This window comes from Perca fluviatilis, chromosome 15, assembly GCF_010015445.1.
Source record: "Perca fluviatilis chromosome 15, GENO_Pfluv_1.0, whole genome shotgun sequence".
NCBI classification, from domain to species: domain Eukaryota; kingdom Metazoa; phylum Chordata; class Actinopteri; order Perciformes; family Percidae; genus Perca; species Perca fluviatilis.
The window spans coordinates 35,986,144-35,998,817 of NC_053126.1; the positions used below are offsets into that span (position 1 = coordinate 35,986,144).

The following is a 12,674-nucleotide window of genomic DNA, read 5'->3' on the forward strand; positions in this document are numbered from 1 at the left end:
AGTTTACCCGTTAGAGCCAGTTTGGTTACACCTGACTGATCACTGAACTGCAAATATCAATGGAGAAAAATAACAAAAGCATTTAACGCTAGTAATATGGCTGATTAATGCTGGCTAATGTTGAATCATGTAACGTTAGGCAAACACTGTACCCTCACTGTACAAAAAGTTAAGGGCTTTTCACATGGGGCGATTGTCGCAACTCGTGATTCATTTTCAACGACAGGAAAGCGGGCAGATAGGGAGGCGTGGGCAGTTTCACAGGCGACGCAACAAGCAGGCGCAATCCCGTGAAACTGTCGCATTCATGCTTGTCACACGCACACGCCCGCCCGCTGTAAGAGTTGAACTGTGTTGAACTTTTCCCTGCGCGAGCGACACGCAGCGCAAATCAATGAGCAAGAGACTGATTCTTCTATTTGTGAGTTCTCTAAAATATAAACCTGTTTTCTAAACAATTATCTGGACATAGACAGCGGGGTTTCTGCTTGTCAGAGCATCGGCACAAGACTGGATTTATCAGGTAATGTACGTAATTATGACCATGCTAATGTACCGTATTTTCCGGACTATAAGTCGCACTTTTTTTCCTACTTTGGCTGGTCCTGCGACTTATATATCAAAATATATATAATTTAACATGTTTTTAAATGTTAATTCATACTGAAAACATTACCGTCTACAGCCGCGAGAGGGCGCTCTAGGCTTGTGACAACTATATGCTGCTCCTAAAGACAACTGAGAAAGAAAAGAGATAACAAACTGCAGGTAGTAAAACATGCAGCCGAAAACGGTAATCGAGCTACAGAAAGAAAGTTTGAAATGAGGGAGAAACTTGTGAGGGAGACTGGTGAAAAGGTGACTCTTACTGCAATGAAGAAAACAAAGAAAGCTAATCGGCTAATGGCGAGCTGAAAGCAAGATGGCCAGAGCTGGAGGAACGAGTCGGGAGGGGCTCGTTAACGGTGCAGCTACGTCTCCACGCCTTTTAATACATCCATGCTCCACGCCCTGGTAGCTGGTTGTTCTGGGTTCTATTGTATAGTTGAATAACTAATGTTAATGTGTTACGTTAACATACCGGACACATACCGTATTCAGACTGTTATTCTGTTTGCTATTGTGTAGTTGACAGATGAAAGAAAAAAAAAATCTAAATAAATATTAATATACTATTATATATAATATACTTATAGTCCGGTGCGACTTATATATGTTTTTTTCCTCTTCATGACGCATTTTTTGACTGATACGACTTATACTCCGGAGCGACTTATACTCCGGAGCGACTTATAGTCCGGAAAATACGGTAGCTATCAACAATACCACCATTTGTTATAAATGGATAAATGGATTGTCTGGGCAGAGTTTTGGGAGAGTCATCAGCCATATCGTCCTGCAAACCTTGACTGCAAATCTATAGAAGACAGCCTACTTCTTCTTCTAGTACAGCCAATCAGGTGCCAATCAGGCACGGACCACATTCTGTCCTGTCTCATCCACCAGCGCAGCTTAACTGTCCTTGGCTGCTTGGTTTTGCTGAAGTTCATTAAAAGACGTTCAAACTTTTGCATGGTCGGTTAGCCTAATAGCTGGTTTGGTTTGCATTGAGAGATGATTTTGTGGAAAGTACCCCATGCCAATCTCTAGGTATGGTGAAGGGTATGTGATGTGGGGGTATGGTGAAGGGTATGTGATGATGTGGGGGTATGGTGAAGGGTATGTGATGATGTGGGGGGTATTGAAGGTGTGTGGTGGGTAAATATGATGTAAATTATGGGTATGGTAAGGTATGTGATTGGTATGGTGAAGTATGTGATGATGGGTAAGGGGTATGTGATGATGTGGGGGTATGGTGAAGGGTATGTGATGATGGGGGTATGGTGAAGGGTATGTGATGATGGGGGTGGTGGGGAAAGGGGTATGTGATGATGGGGGTATGGTGAAGGGTAATGTGATGGATGGGGGGTTGGTAATGTGATGTGGTATGGTAAGGGTATGTGATGATGGGTATGGTGAAGGTTGATTGGGGGTAGTGAGGTATGTGATGTGTGGGGTATGGTGAAGGGTATGTGATGATGGGGGTATGGTGAAGGGTATGTGATGTGGGGGTATGGTAAGGGTATGTATGATGGGGGTATGGTGAAGGGTATGTGATGATGGGGGGTATGGTGAAGGGTATGTGATGATGGGGGTATGGTGAAGGGTATGTGATGATGGGGGTATGGTGAAGGGTATGTGATGATGGGGTATGGTGAAGGTATGTGATGGGTGTATGGTGAAGGGTATGTGATGTGGGGGTATGGTGAAGGGTATGTGATGATGGGGGTATGGTGAAGGGTATGTGTGGGGGTTGGTTGTTGGGTTGGTAGTATGTGGGGTATGGTAGGTATGTTATGGTATGGTAGGTTATGTGTATGTAGGTTTTGGTGTGGTATGGGGGGGGGGGGTGTGGGGGTATGTGGGTTGGGGGGGGGTAGGTGTATGTGTGGGGGTAGGTGTTATGTGTGTTAGTGGGGGGGTTGGTGTAGTTAGTGGATTGGGATGTTGGGTTGTTGGTGTAGGGGTATGTTGGGTATGGTAGGGTATGTGGGTAGGTAGGGTTGTTTGGGGGTTAGTATGGGTTTTATTGTTAGGTGGTATGTGGGGTATGTTGTAGTTTGGTATGGTAGGTAGTTGGGGGTGGGTGGGGGGGGGGGTGGGGTTGGGGGTGGTGGGGGTGGAGGGTGTGGGGGTAGGTAGTTTAGGTATGTTTTGTGGGGGTAGGTAAGGTATGTATGTTATGGTGAAGGGTATGTATGTGGGGGTATGGTGAAGGATATGTGATGATGTGGGGGGCTATTTTAATTCCAAAGGCCAAGGGAACTTTATCAGGATGCATAGTATCCTGGATCCATGAAATAACTGGCCTTTAAAAATAAACATCTGCCTGCCTCTATGGTAATCTAACATAGGGGTGGACTGACTTTAGTTGCCAGCGGTGTAGACATTAATGGCTGTGTGTTGAGTTATTTTGAGGGGACCGCACATTTACACTGTTATACAAGCTGGACACTTAATACTTTACATTGTAGTAAAGTGTCATTTCTTCAGTGTTGTCCCATTAAAAGATATAATGAAATATTTACTAAAATGTGAGGGGTGTACTCACTTTTGTGAGATACTTTGTTTCCTTACTTGGGTCTTTATGTCATTTGTGATAATGTTTCATGTATGTCCTTTGGTGTTACTCATCTTATGTATTTCTGTGTGTATGTCTATGTCCTCTTTTTTATTTGAGCTACCCAGGGATGCAAAAAGAATTTCAGCCTTGGCTAACAATAAAAAAAGTTGTATCATATTCTTTAACCAGATAATTCATTTGTTGTCACATTGAAGTTAGCAGAAGGATACATGTGAGACTATTGACGTTTTTATACAAAACACATAGTCTGTTTATGGAAATAACATTCATTGGATTATATACAGAAGAAGAATAAATTAAGAAAATGCCTTAATTGTGAAGAAAACATCTTTATTCTTTGATTTGATTTGATTCTTTTGATTTGTTAAAACTTGTTGAACTCATCAAGTATTTTTAATCTTTAAACCTTTATGGAAATAAATCACTAACAGCTGAAACTGCTCCAATCAAAGATGAGTAAAGTAAAAATCAAAGTCAACACAGTTTATACACAACTAACATCCCTGAGGAGATCATTTCAACATTACTAAAGAAGAAGAAGAACATTTCTGACATTAAAGACACAATCAGTGAGACTAATGTGAACCAAAGTGAAGCCTCGTCCTCCGTCAACATTTAAACCACAGGACAGGAAGTTGTCTCCTCCTACAGAGGACACAGAGACACTGAGGAACCAGCTGACCAGACCCCAAACCCAGGACAGAGAGTTTCAGGGTCAGAGAATTTGATCATCTCGAAGGTGTGGAGGTGGATCAGTGAGTCAGAGGAGACTGTGTAGAAGGACAGAGTGCCAGCAGGACAGTCCACATACACTGCTACTCTGTTAGAGACAGAGGAGGAGGAGGTGATGGGGTATTTTTTGTCGTTGTGGAAGGCAGCGTAACCTTCATCATCACAGCACCTCAGACTCCAGGAATGATCATTACATCCAAACCAACAGTCATCTTGGTCTCCGTTCCTCATGATGTTTATGTTACTCACTGCTATATTAACCTTTCCTGTCCTCTCGACCTCCCAGTAACAGTGACCTTTCAGCTTATTTTTACACAGCATCTGATACCAGTAGTGAAATGTCTCTGGATTATTAGGATTTGACTTATCCTCCTCCGCTGTCACCTTCTTCTTGTTGTCAGACAGTTTGAGGTTGCTGTGTACTGTGTTTAGGTCCAGTTCCAGTTTACAGGAATCTGACGGAGAGAACAAGACACAATACAGCTGCAGGTTATAATAACATCATTAGTTAAACTTTAGCTAATAATTATTATACTGTTAATGAAATTATATCTAATAATGAAATAATTAATAACTGGTTTATAAAGAATTAAATAACAACGGTTATAGATTATAAAATATAACATAGTTTATAGCTTTAAAAACTCTTTATTAACCATTAACAAGTTATTATAATCATCAGATACAACTTTATAATAACCATCCAAATAATGTTATTGATATGATTTATTAATCATTTACAAATACTTAAATATATAAAATATTATGAGAGCAACAATTAACTGTTAAAATAATGTAAATTATAGCATAACTAATAATTAGTAAACATTAATTATCATTTTGGTGTTAGTTAACAGTAAAATAACTATTAACTTAAGTTAAATTAACTATTAATTTATCATTTATTAGCGATGGTTATTACAAAATGTTACCCAAAACACAGCAGCAGTTTATCATCAGACACATCTGGAGGTTTTATTCTGTACTGATGTTTATTTACATAAAGTTTAAGAATGATGCATGTAGTCAGTAATGTTCTAATGAATAAAAACTATCAGCTGTGTATTTAAAGAAACTAACACACTTACAGTTCATCAGAACACGCCTCTGCACCCTGGAGGAAGAAACACAGTCAGAATGATTTTCTATCCAACATGAGTCCTAACTGCTGTTAGACATGATGCACAGTTCCTCAGTCTGTCAGACAGACAGAGAAACTCATCTCAGTTTACTGGTCACTGGTATCTCAGAGGAACGGGAAGATAATGGAGAAATAATAGGCTTGTTCGATCTGCGCAGAATCGATCACCGGCGATCGGCGCCCAATGCATGCTGGGTAGATTTGTGTCCGACTTGATCCCGACTTGCTCTGACGTCATGCACACGTGGGCAACGATAATCTCACGAGACCAAGGCGGCCGCAGTTCTGAGACGCAGGTAGCGCAGTTGCTTTTCACCGACTGCAAGAGCCAGGCGGACGCAGTTGGACCCAGGGCATGCTGGGAAACGCCGGCCTCTCAGCTGATCGAACAGCTGATTGGTTCAGAATCGACTCAACATAATGACGTTTTATATAAACCTTTTATTGATTTTGAATCGGAGGGATTTTAACTGCGATTTGTCTGATTTAAAAGCTTATTCTGTACAGAACACATGCTGTGAGGCTGATAGTGATGTTTAGAAGTCAGAGAGACTAAATCTGATCAGATTACAGATCATCTACAGTCTGTTGGTGATTAAAATCAGCAACAGATCGCATGTAGAGAATTTTGACAGCTACTCTGTCATAATAAAACCAACTGGAGACTGTGTAGGAGCTGATATATGGGTCTGATAACATTTTATTAAATCGGAATCGGACCCGAACGGACCACTGTGTTTGTGTCACTTCCTGTTCAGCCTGAAGGCTGCTGGAGTCAGCTGGAAAACTGTCCGACTTGAGAGCGGACTTTCGTCCCCCCCCCCGCTGCTGCCGCCTGCTCTCGTCTACTTTACAGGCGAGGCGCAGTTCATCTCCAACGAGCCTAATAAGATCACTGATCTGCTCTGGTTTCATTAATGTCCTCCCAAATGATAAAACATAATGTGAAATATGCACGGATACATTTCTGCTCATCACATTGTTTGTTGCAGTAGCCTACTCTCTGAAACATCACGGTGGCGTACAAACTAAATCATCTGTGTTAAGTAAGAAGTAGAGAAGAAGTCAAGAGCGGAGGTAAAGAAAAGCAGGATACTGCTACAGTGGCCGGCTACAAACGCGCAGAGGAAGGTGACCGGATTTCTGAGACAAAATCCAGGGACATTTTCAGCTCAGAAGCATAAATACTTCCCAAACAGGTAATATTTTTATCTTTGTAAACTTAAAACGGGGACACTGCCCCAGGGGCATCACTAGACCTAGAGCTGCACTGGGGCTCAAGCCCCCCTTGGGTGGTCCATGGACATGCTCCCCTGTAAGAACATTTTGTCTATTTTAACGTTTAAATGCATCAATCTGGTGCACTTTGAAAAGAAATTCAGATGTTAGACTTGATTATTCTTATCTATGGATGGAAATATTTGTGCTGTAGCCTGAAATATTTTGCACTTCAGAATTTTATGAGACACAGGTGGAATAGTTTTTTCTTCATATATTTGCATTAATGTCACTAGGAAGCATACGAGTAGAAATATATATTCATATTTGTAAGTGGGATTGTCTGGAATCTGGCAATACCATTATGGTGGGATACACTGGCTAAGCAATTTACAAAAATGTCTGAGTGCTGACATAAATAGTTTACATGAGAATACATTATAATTTTGGCTCAAAGTTGGAGTCCATATAAATGCTGTTGCTATTTCAAAACCGGATTACCCGGGAACCGCTTGTTGTACTGATGCATGTGTTGAGTGAAGAGTTTGTGAGATATTTCACAGAGAGTAATGGGTGTGCAGAGATTTATGCAGAATGCAAATATGATAACATTTCATGTAAGTTCAATGTTAATTTTCTCACAAACCATTTGTCACAGCAACTGGCGCTAATATCATTGGAAAGCTTAGATTCTGTTTGAGGTGGTTGTGCCAGACTCAGGCCTTTGGCTGAGTCTCTATCTGTCAGAGGGAGAGCAGGAGACGGTTGTGAAGAAGTTGCTGAGTTGCTGAGCCCCCCCTAGAGGTCTGATCCTAGAATCGCCCCTGCTGCTCCACTACACCTCTGAGGGAAATGTTGTAATGTTTACGGCGCTACATTTATCTGACAGTTTTTGCGTTATTGCTTCACGCTGGGCATGTTTCTGCAACAGTTCATTGAGTATCAGATACAATTAAAACTATTGAGGAAATATTTTCCTTTGACATTGGTCCAGTATTAAACAAGATCGCTGCAGTCAGCAACGGTGAAACAAGCTACAATATAAGTTAATAGGACAATTGTCCAGCTTGTATTTACCTTCATAAAAGTGCTCGTTTTGCCACTGACAGGCTCAGATTAATATTCTAAGTGTCTGACAACATTATGGAAATGGTCGACCTTTCTGTTAAAGAGTAAAATCCTTTTTTAAAACATAAAAAAGTCTGCGAAATTGCGTTCACTAAACCCACCAGACTCCATGTAAATAAACAGTAATTTTAGTATCGTAAAATATGGGCATTCTAGAACATCTCTGAGCTCTGAGCAGCGCTCTGGATGTCTTGATCCTGCACGTGTAGGGTGCGCGTTTGGTCAATGTTTTCTTTCTTTCATTCCAATTTCGGGTCTGTTAGTCACAGTGAAAACCGGGGACATTTCCGGGGACAGCTCCAGCCGGGGACAGGTCACCGAAACCGGGCACTGTCCCCGGAAACCGGGGACGTCTGGTCACCCTAGCGCAGAGAGAGACAGTTGCTTGTTGTTTAAGCTGTTACAGACCTGTCGGTCGTTTCGGCAGAGATTACGGTAAAGTTTAGGCAACAAAATGTGAGCGTTATGGGTCTTAATAGTTATTCTAGTGCAGCTAAAAACACTTCTGTGCACAGAGATTACGTTTTGCTCAAAACTCCGCATAAAAACCAAAACGTAGCGATGTTTAAACTACCTGCTGCCGCTCTCTTTGTCAGTTAAAATCAGACGTTACTTCACTTCCTGAAGTTTACGCTAGTGAAGCAGAATGAGACGTAGCTCCGTTTGTTCCGTAAAGTTAAAATAATTCTCTGGTTCCTTTTCTTTTTCAAACGGGAATCAACACTGCTTCTCTCACCCGCTGCTGCTGCCGCTGCTGCTGCCGCTGCTGCTGCCGCTGCTGCTGCCGCTATCGCTGCCACCGCCGCCGACGCTACTGCCGCTATCGCTGCCACCGCCGCCGACGCTACTGCCGCAGACGTATATGACGTCGCCGCCGCCCTCACCGTCCAGCAGCCTCCTGTACTCGGCGATCTCCATCTCCAGTCTGGTCTTGATGTCCAGCAGCATCTGGTACTCCTGTCTCTCCAGGTCGGCCCTCAGCGACACCAGCTGCTGCTCCAGACCACTCACCATCATCTGGTAGCCGTTCAGCTGCATGGCGTAGCGGCTCTGCGTCTCGGCCAGAGTCGACTCCAAAAGACGCTTTCTGCAGGAGAGAGGATTCAAGCGGCCTCAATTACTGATGTAAAGTATCATCAAGAGAATGTGGTTAAAGTATTAAAAGTAAAGAAAAAGAAAGAATAAACTACATGTGCTTTGTGTACGGAAATCTTAATGTGTAAAGTAACTAGTAACTAAAGCAAACAGATGAATGTAGTGGAGTAAAAAGTCCAATATTTCTCTCTGAGATGTAGCGGAGTAGAAGTAGAAAGTGGCATGAAAAGAAAAGACTGAAATAAAGTACAAGTACCTCAACATTTGGACTCAAGTACAGTACTGGAGTATATGTATTTATGTATATAGTTACTTTCTCACCATGCTGAGCTGCGACTGTAGCTCGATCTCCAGGCCCTGCAGCGTTCTCTTGAGCTCTGTGATCTCTGATTTGGACGAGTGGAGAGTTTCTGTGCTGACGGCGACTTCTTTGTTCAGCTGTTCTGACTGGAGAGAGAAACAGCAGGCGCGTTCACACTGGAACTACATGGGTTCTAAAAAAATGTCCTTTTTTAATATTCAGACGTTTTGCTTTAATTATTCCATCTTTTTTTTTTCTTTTCCTTACAGTTGACTTTTTTTCTAAAAAAATTCAACTTTTTTTCTAAAAATATTCATCTTATTTTTCTAAAAATATTCATCATTCTTTCTAAAAATATTCAACTTTTTTTCTAAAAATATTATATTAACATAATAAATATATATATATATATATATATATATATATATATATATATATATTATGTTAATATAATATAATATAATATAATGACGGTTTTGTAGTGCTCCCTGACCTCCTCCATGACCTTCTGGAGGTCCATGGCTAGAGCGGCATCCACCTCCATGTTCACCTGGCCGCTCATCTGCGCTCGCATCGCCAGCAGCTCCTGCACACAAACACACGGAGACCCATCAAACCAGAGGAGACCCATGAAACCAGAGGAGACCCATCAAACCAGAGGAGACCCATCAAACCAGAGGAGACCCATCAAACCAGAGGAGACCCATCAAACCAGAGGAGACCCATCAAACCAGAGGAGACCCATCAAACCAGAGGAGACTTTTATCCGCTAGAATCTTGAATGTAAACCTATTTTCGTTTAACTTTATTGAGACGTTTCATTTCTCCCCAATCAGGGCCGGCCCGTGGCATAGGCAATACAGGCAAATGCTCGGGGCGCCGGCGGTCCAAATGAGTAAAGAAAAGTTCAATAAAAGAAAAAACAGCAAAAACACTGGAGAAAATGTTGAGAAACCCGCCCAAAAAAATGTCAGAAAAACCAACCAATAACATTGAAAAAGTGACAAAAACGTTGAGAAAATTTCTTTCGACAAAAAGCAACAAATACAGCTGTAATCTGGCCTAGCTCTGAGATACCCGATGGGCTCACAGAGATCGTTCAGCGCTCTCACCTCCTCGTGGTTCTTCTTGAGGACGATGAGTTCCTCATTCAGACCCTCGATCTGCATCTCCAGGGTGGTCCGGCTCAGAGTCAGCTCGTCCCGGACTCTCCTCAGCCCGGCGATGTCGGCCTCCACCGACTGACGCATGGCCAGCTCGTTCTCAAACCTGCAGGGAAAACAAAGCATTCGTTTCAAAATCAGTTTCCCCCCAAAATATAGCTCGCTGAAGCAGGCCAAGGACGCAAACAAAGAGGGAGAAGAGTATTGTTTCTATTGTGTGTCTACAGAGACAGCACATTTAAGTCCCGCCCCCACCGGGGATTAGCAGGATTAGCTTCTTACTGCGACGCCTTAACCGGGAGTAAGAGGGAGAAGTGCTAATAGATTTACGGTATCGGTTGGGATTTTTCCGATAGCGGTGCTTTAAAAAAGAAGAGCACAAAACAACAGTCAGTGACATTAAAGAACGGCTTGTTTTTTGCTATGGCCGTGTGGTTAAATGTTAGTTTAATTTAAAAAGGAGAGGGAGAAATGCCACACTTCTCCCTCTCTCCGTTTGCGTCCTTTGGTTTCCGTTGCTTTTCCATTAATGATCCAGACCTGCTGGGATGTACAACTCTCTGCAGCTAAATTAAGATACAATTTTAACCATACAGCGTAGCAAAGACGTTCTTTAATGTCGTTGAGTGTCATTTTGTGCTCTCTTTTTTTTTTTTTTTTTCAGGCAAGGGTAACAGAAAAAAAACAACCTAGCGTAGATCCAACGCAGCACCATAAATCAGCGCAAAGTGTGACGACTCGTGAATGAATAAATCGACTTACTTCATCCTGAAGTCGTCGGCAGCCAGCTTGGCGTTGTCAATGTTGGGGTACATACGGCCGTTGATCCTGGTAGCGTCCTGGATCTGGGAGAGGACAATAAATAGTGTCAGCTTTTCATGTTCTTTTTTATTCTTTATTGTCCCCGAAGGGAAATTAGTTTTGGACTCTGTCCGTTCTGCAGCTTTACAAAAACAACACAAAATACAGAACAGAAGCATCTCTGAACACATACTCTGAACAACCCTGTATGTATTGCACAAAATGACACAAAGACATAATGCACAACCCAAAAGCCTATGTATTGCACAACTGACACATTTCCACATAATCTATGCAGTACATAATGACATATTGAACAATCCAACAACCCATGTATTGCACCACTAACATATTGCATAAACCCCATAACCTACTAATATTTTAAAGTTCCATCCACATAGACGGAGAAGTACCTGATTATCTATAGATAGAGGGGCGTTTGTCAGTAAGCAACCTGTTGCTTTGGTATCTGCAAAAACCAATCATATTTTTTTGAGGGGGACAAATCTGTCTCTTCTAAATATTGGGGGTGGGGATGTTGGACATATCTCCTGCACTTTATATCTTTGAATTGTGGACAAAACAAGACATTTGAGGACATCATCTTGGACTTTGGGAAACACTGATCCTCATTTTAGAGACCAAACTACTCATCCATTCATCCAGAAAATCAACCACACATTAATCACACGGTGAAAACAACGGTTAGCTGCAGCCCTAGTTCTTTCTAATCACCGTTAAGTGGTCCCTTGGCAAATAGAAAGCCCAATTCCCCAAATGAGTCCAACATAAACCGTAAAATAATCTTAAAGATGAAGAGAACTAAATGACTGATGTCTACGGTACGCTGCTTTTGATAAATATTGATTTGGATTAAAACAAAGTCAGTTTTTCAGTTTGTCTGCTTGACAAAAAGCGTTAAAAATGAAGTGAGATGAACTTCATTTGATCAGATAAAACCGATGTTGACAAAGTTTTTCTTTGGCGACAGAATTTGATGTTGGAAACAAGGTAATACGTTGCAATATATCGCAGAATATTACAATAATTTCATTTTGTTGGGCCTCTGGTGATTCCCATCCCTAAGGATTATTCTACACCTTCCTGTTGTTGCATGCAGACAGTTTTGGGGGTGTCCCCGGTGAGCCTACCTTCCCCTGCAGCTCTGCGATGGTGATGTAAAAGGCGCTGTAGTCTCTGGCCGACGGCCCGACCTTGCTCTCCAGGAACTGTCTGATCTTCAGCTCCAGGGCGCCGTTGGCCGTCTCCAGCTTGTGCACCTTGTCCAGGTAGGTCGCCAGGCGGTCGTTCAGGTTCTGCATGGTCGTCTTCTTGTTGGCAGAGATGTCCACGCCGCTGCCGCCTCCGGCGCCAAAGCTGCTTCCTGCTCCACCACCAGAGCCGAAGCCATAGCCAGCGCTACCGCCGCCGCCAAACATGGACATGTAGGAGCCACCAGAGGAGATTCTGACGCCAGAGCCTCCAGATCCTCTGTACATGGATCGGCTGCTGCTGATAGACTGGGAGTATAAGACCATGTTGTGTTTCTGTTTGGCGTTGAAGAGTGAAAGCTGTCTATCTGCTTCAGATGCTCGGGAGAGAGTGGAGAAACTCTGATAGAGCGGCTGATGTTTTATACTGTGTGTGAGTTTTGTGAAGAGGCGGAGGGAAAGGATGGCGAGCGCTTGCCAAGCCTGGGGGGAGACACATGTCCTTGTTTGACTCAGCGGCGAGCGAGTGAGTTTGACAGGCCGTGGGTGTGTCTGAGAAATGTGCAATCCACTTAGACAATCATCTGAACGTGACATTTAGAGTTATGCCCAGCTCAGCATAGAAAAAGCAGTTAATCACTCCGCAGCTGTAAAAGAAAAACCCTTCCTCAGAATAACCTCAATCTGTTATTAGAGTTTT

The 12,674-nt window shown here is 42.6% G+C and overlaps 2 protein-coding genes across 2 annotated transcripts; both read right to left on the reverse strand.

Moving 5' to 3' along the window:
* Positions 1–3,493: 3,493 nt before the first annotated feature.
* On the reverse strand, positions 3,494–8,151 carry LOC120574807 (stonustoxin subunit beta-like). The gene is made up of 3 exons (XM_039825261.1): positions 8,140–8,151; positions 5,005–5,030; positions 3,494–4,371 (listed from the first exon to the last, which is right to left on the reverse strand). Exons 2-3 carry the CDS (start codon positions 5,009–5,011, stop codon positions 3,830–3,832), a joined length of 549 nt encoding a protein of 182 aa, XP_039681195.1. The 5' UTR covers positions 5,012–5,030; positions 8,140–8,151; the 3' UTR covers positions 3,494–3,829.
* A 17-nt stretch (positions 8,152–8,168) lies between these two features.
* Positions 8,169–12,413, reverse strand: LOC120575323 (keratin, type I cytoskeletal 13-like; the record flags this gene model as incomplete). Its single annotated transcript, XM_039826040.1, has 6 exons — positions 11,915–12,413; positions 10,725–10,807; positions 9,912–10,068; positions 9,272–9,385; positions 8,820–8,981; positions 8,169–8,486 (listed from the first exon to the last, which is right to left on the reverse strand). Coding segments are annotated over exons 1-6 (1,221 nt in total), but the record flags the coding sequence as incomplete, so codon positions are not given.
* Between the last annotated feature and the right edge of the window lie 261 nt (positions 12,414–12,674).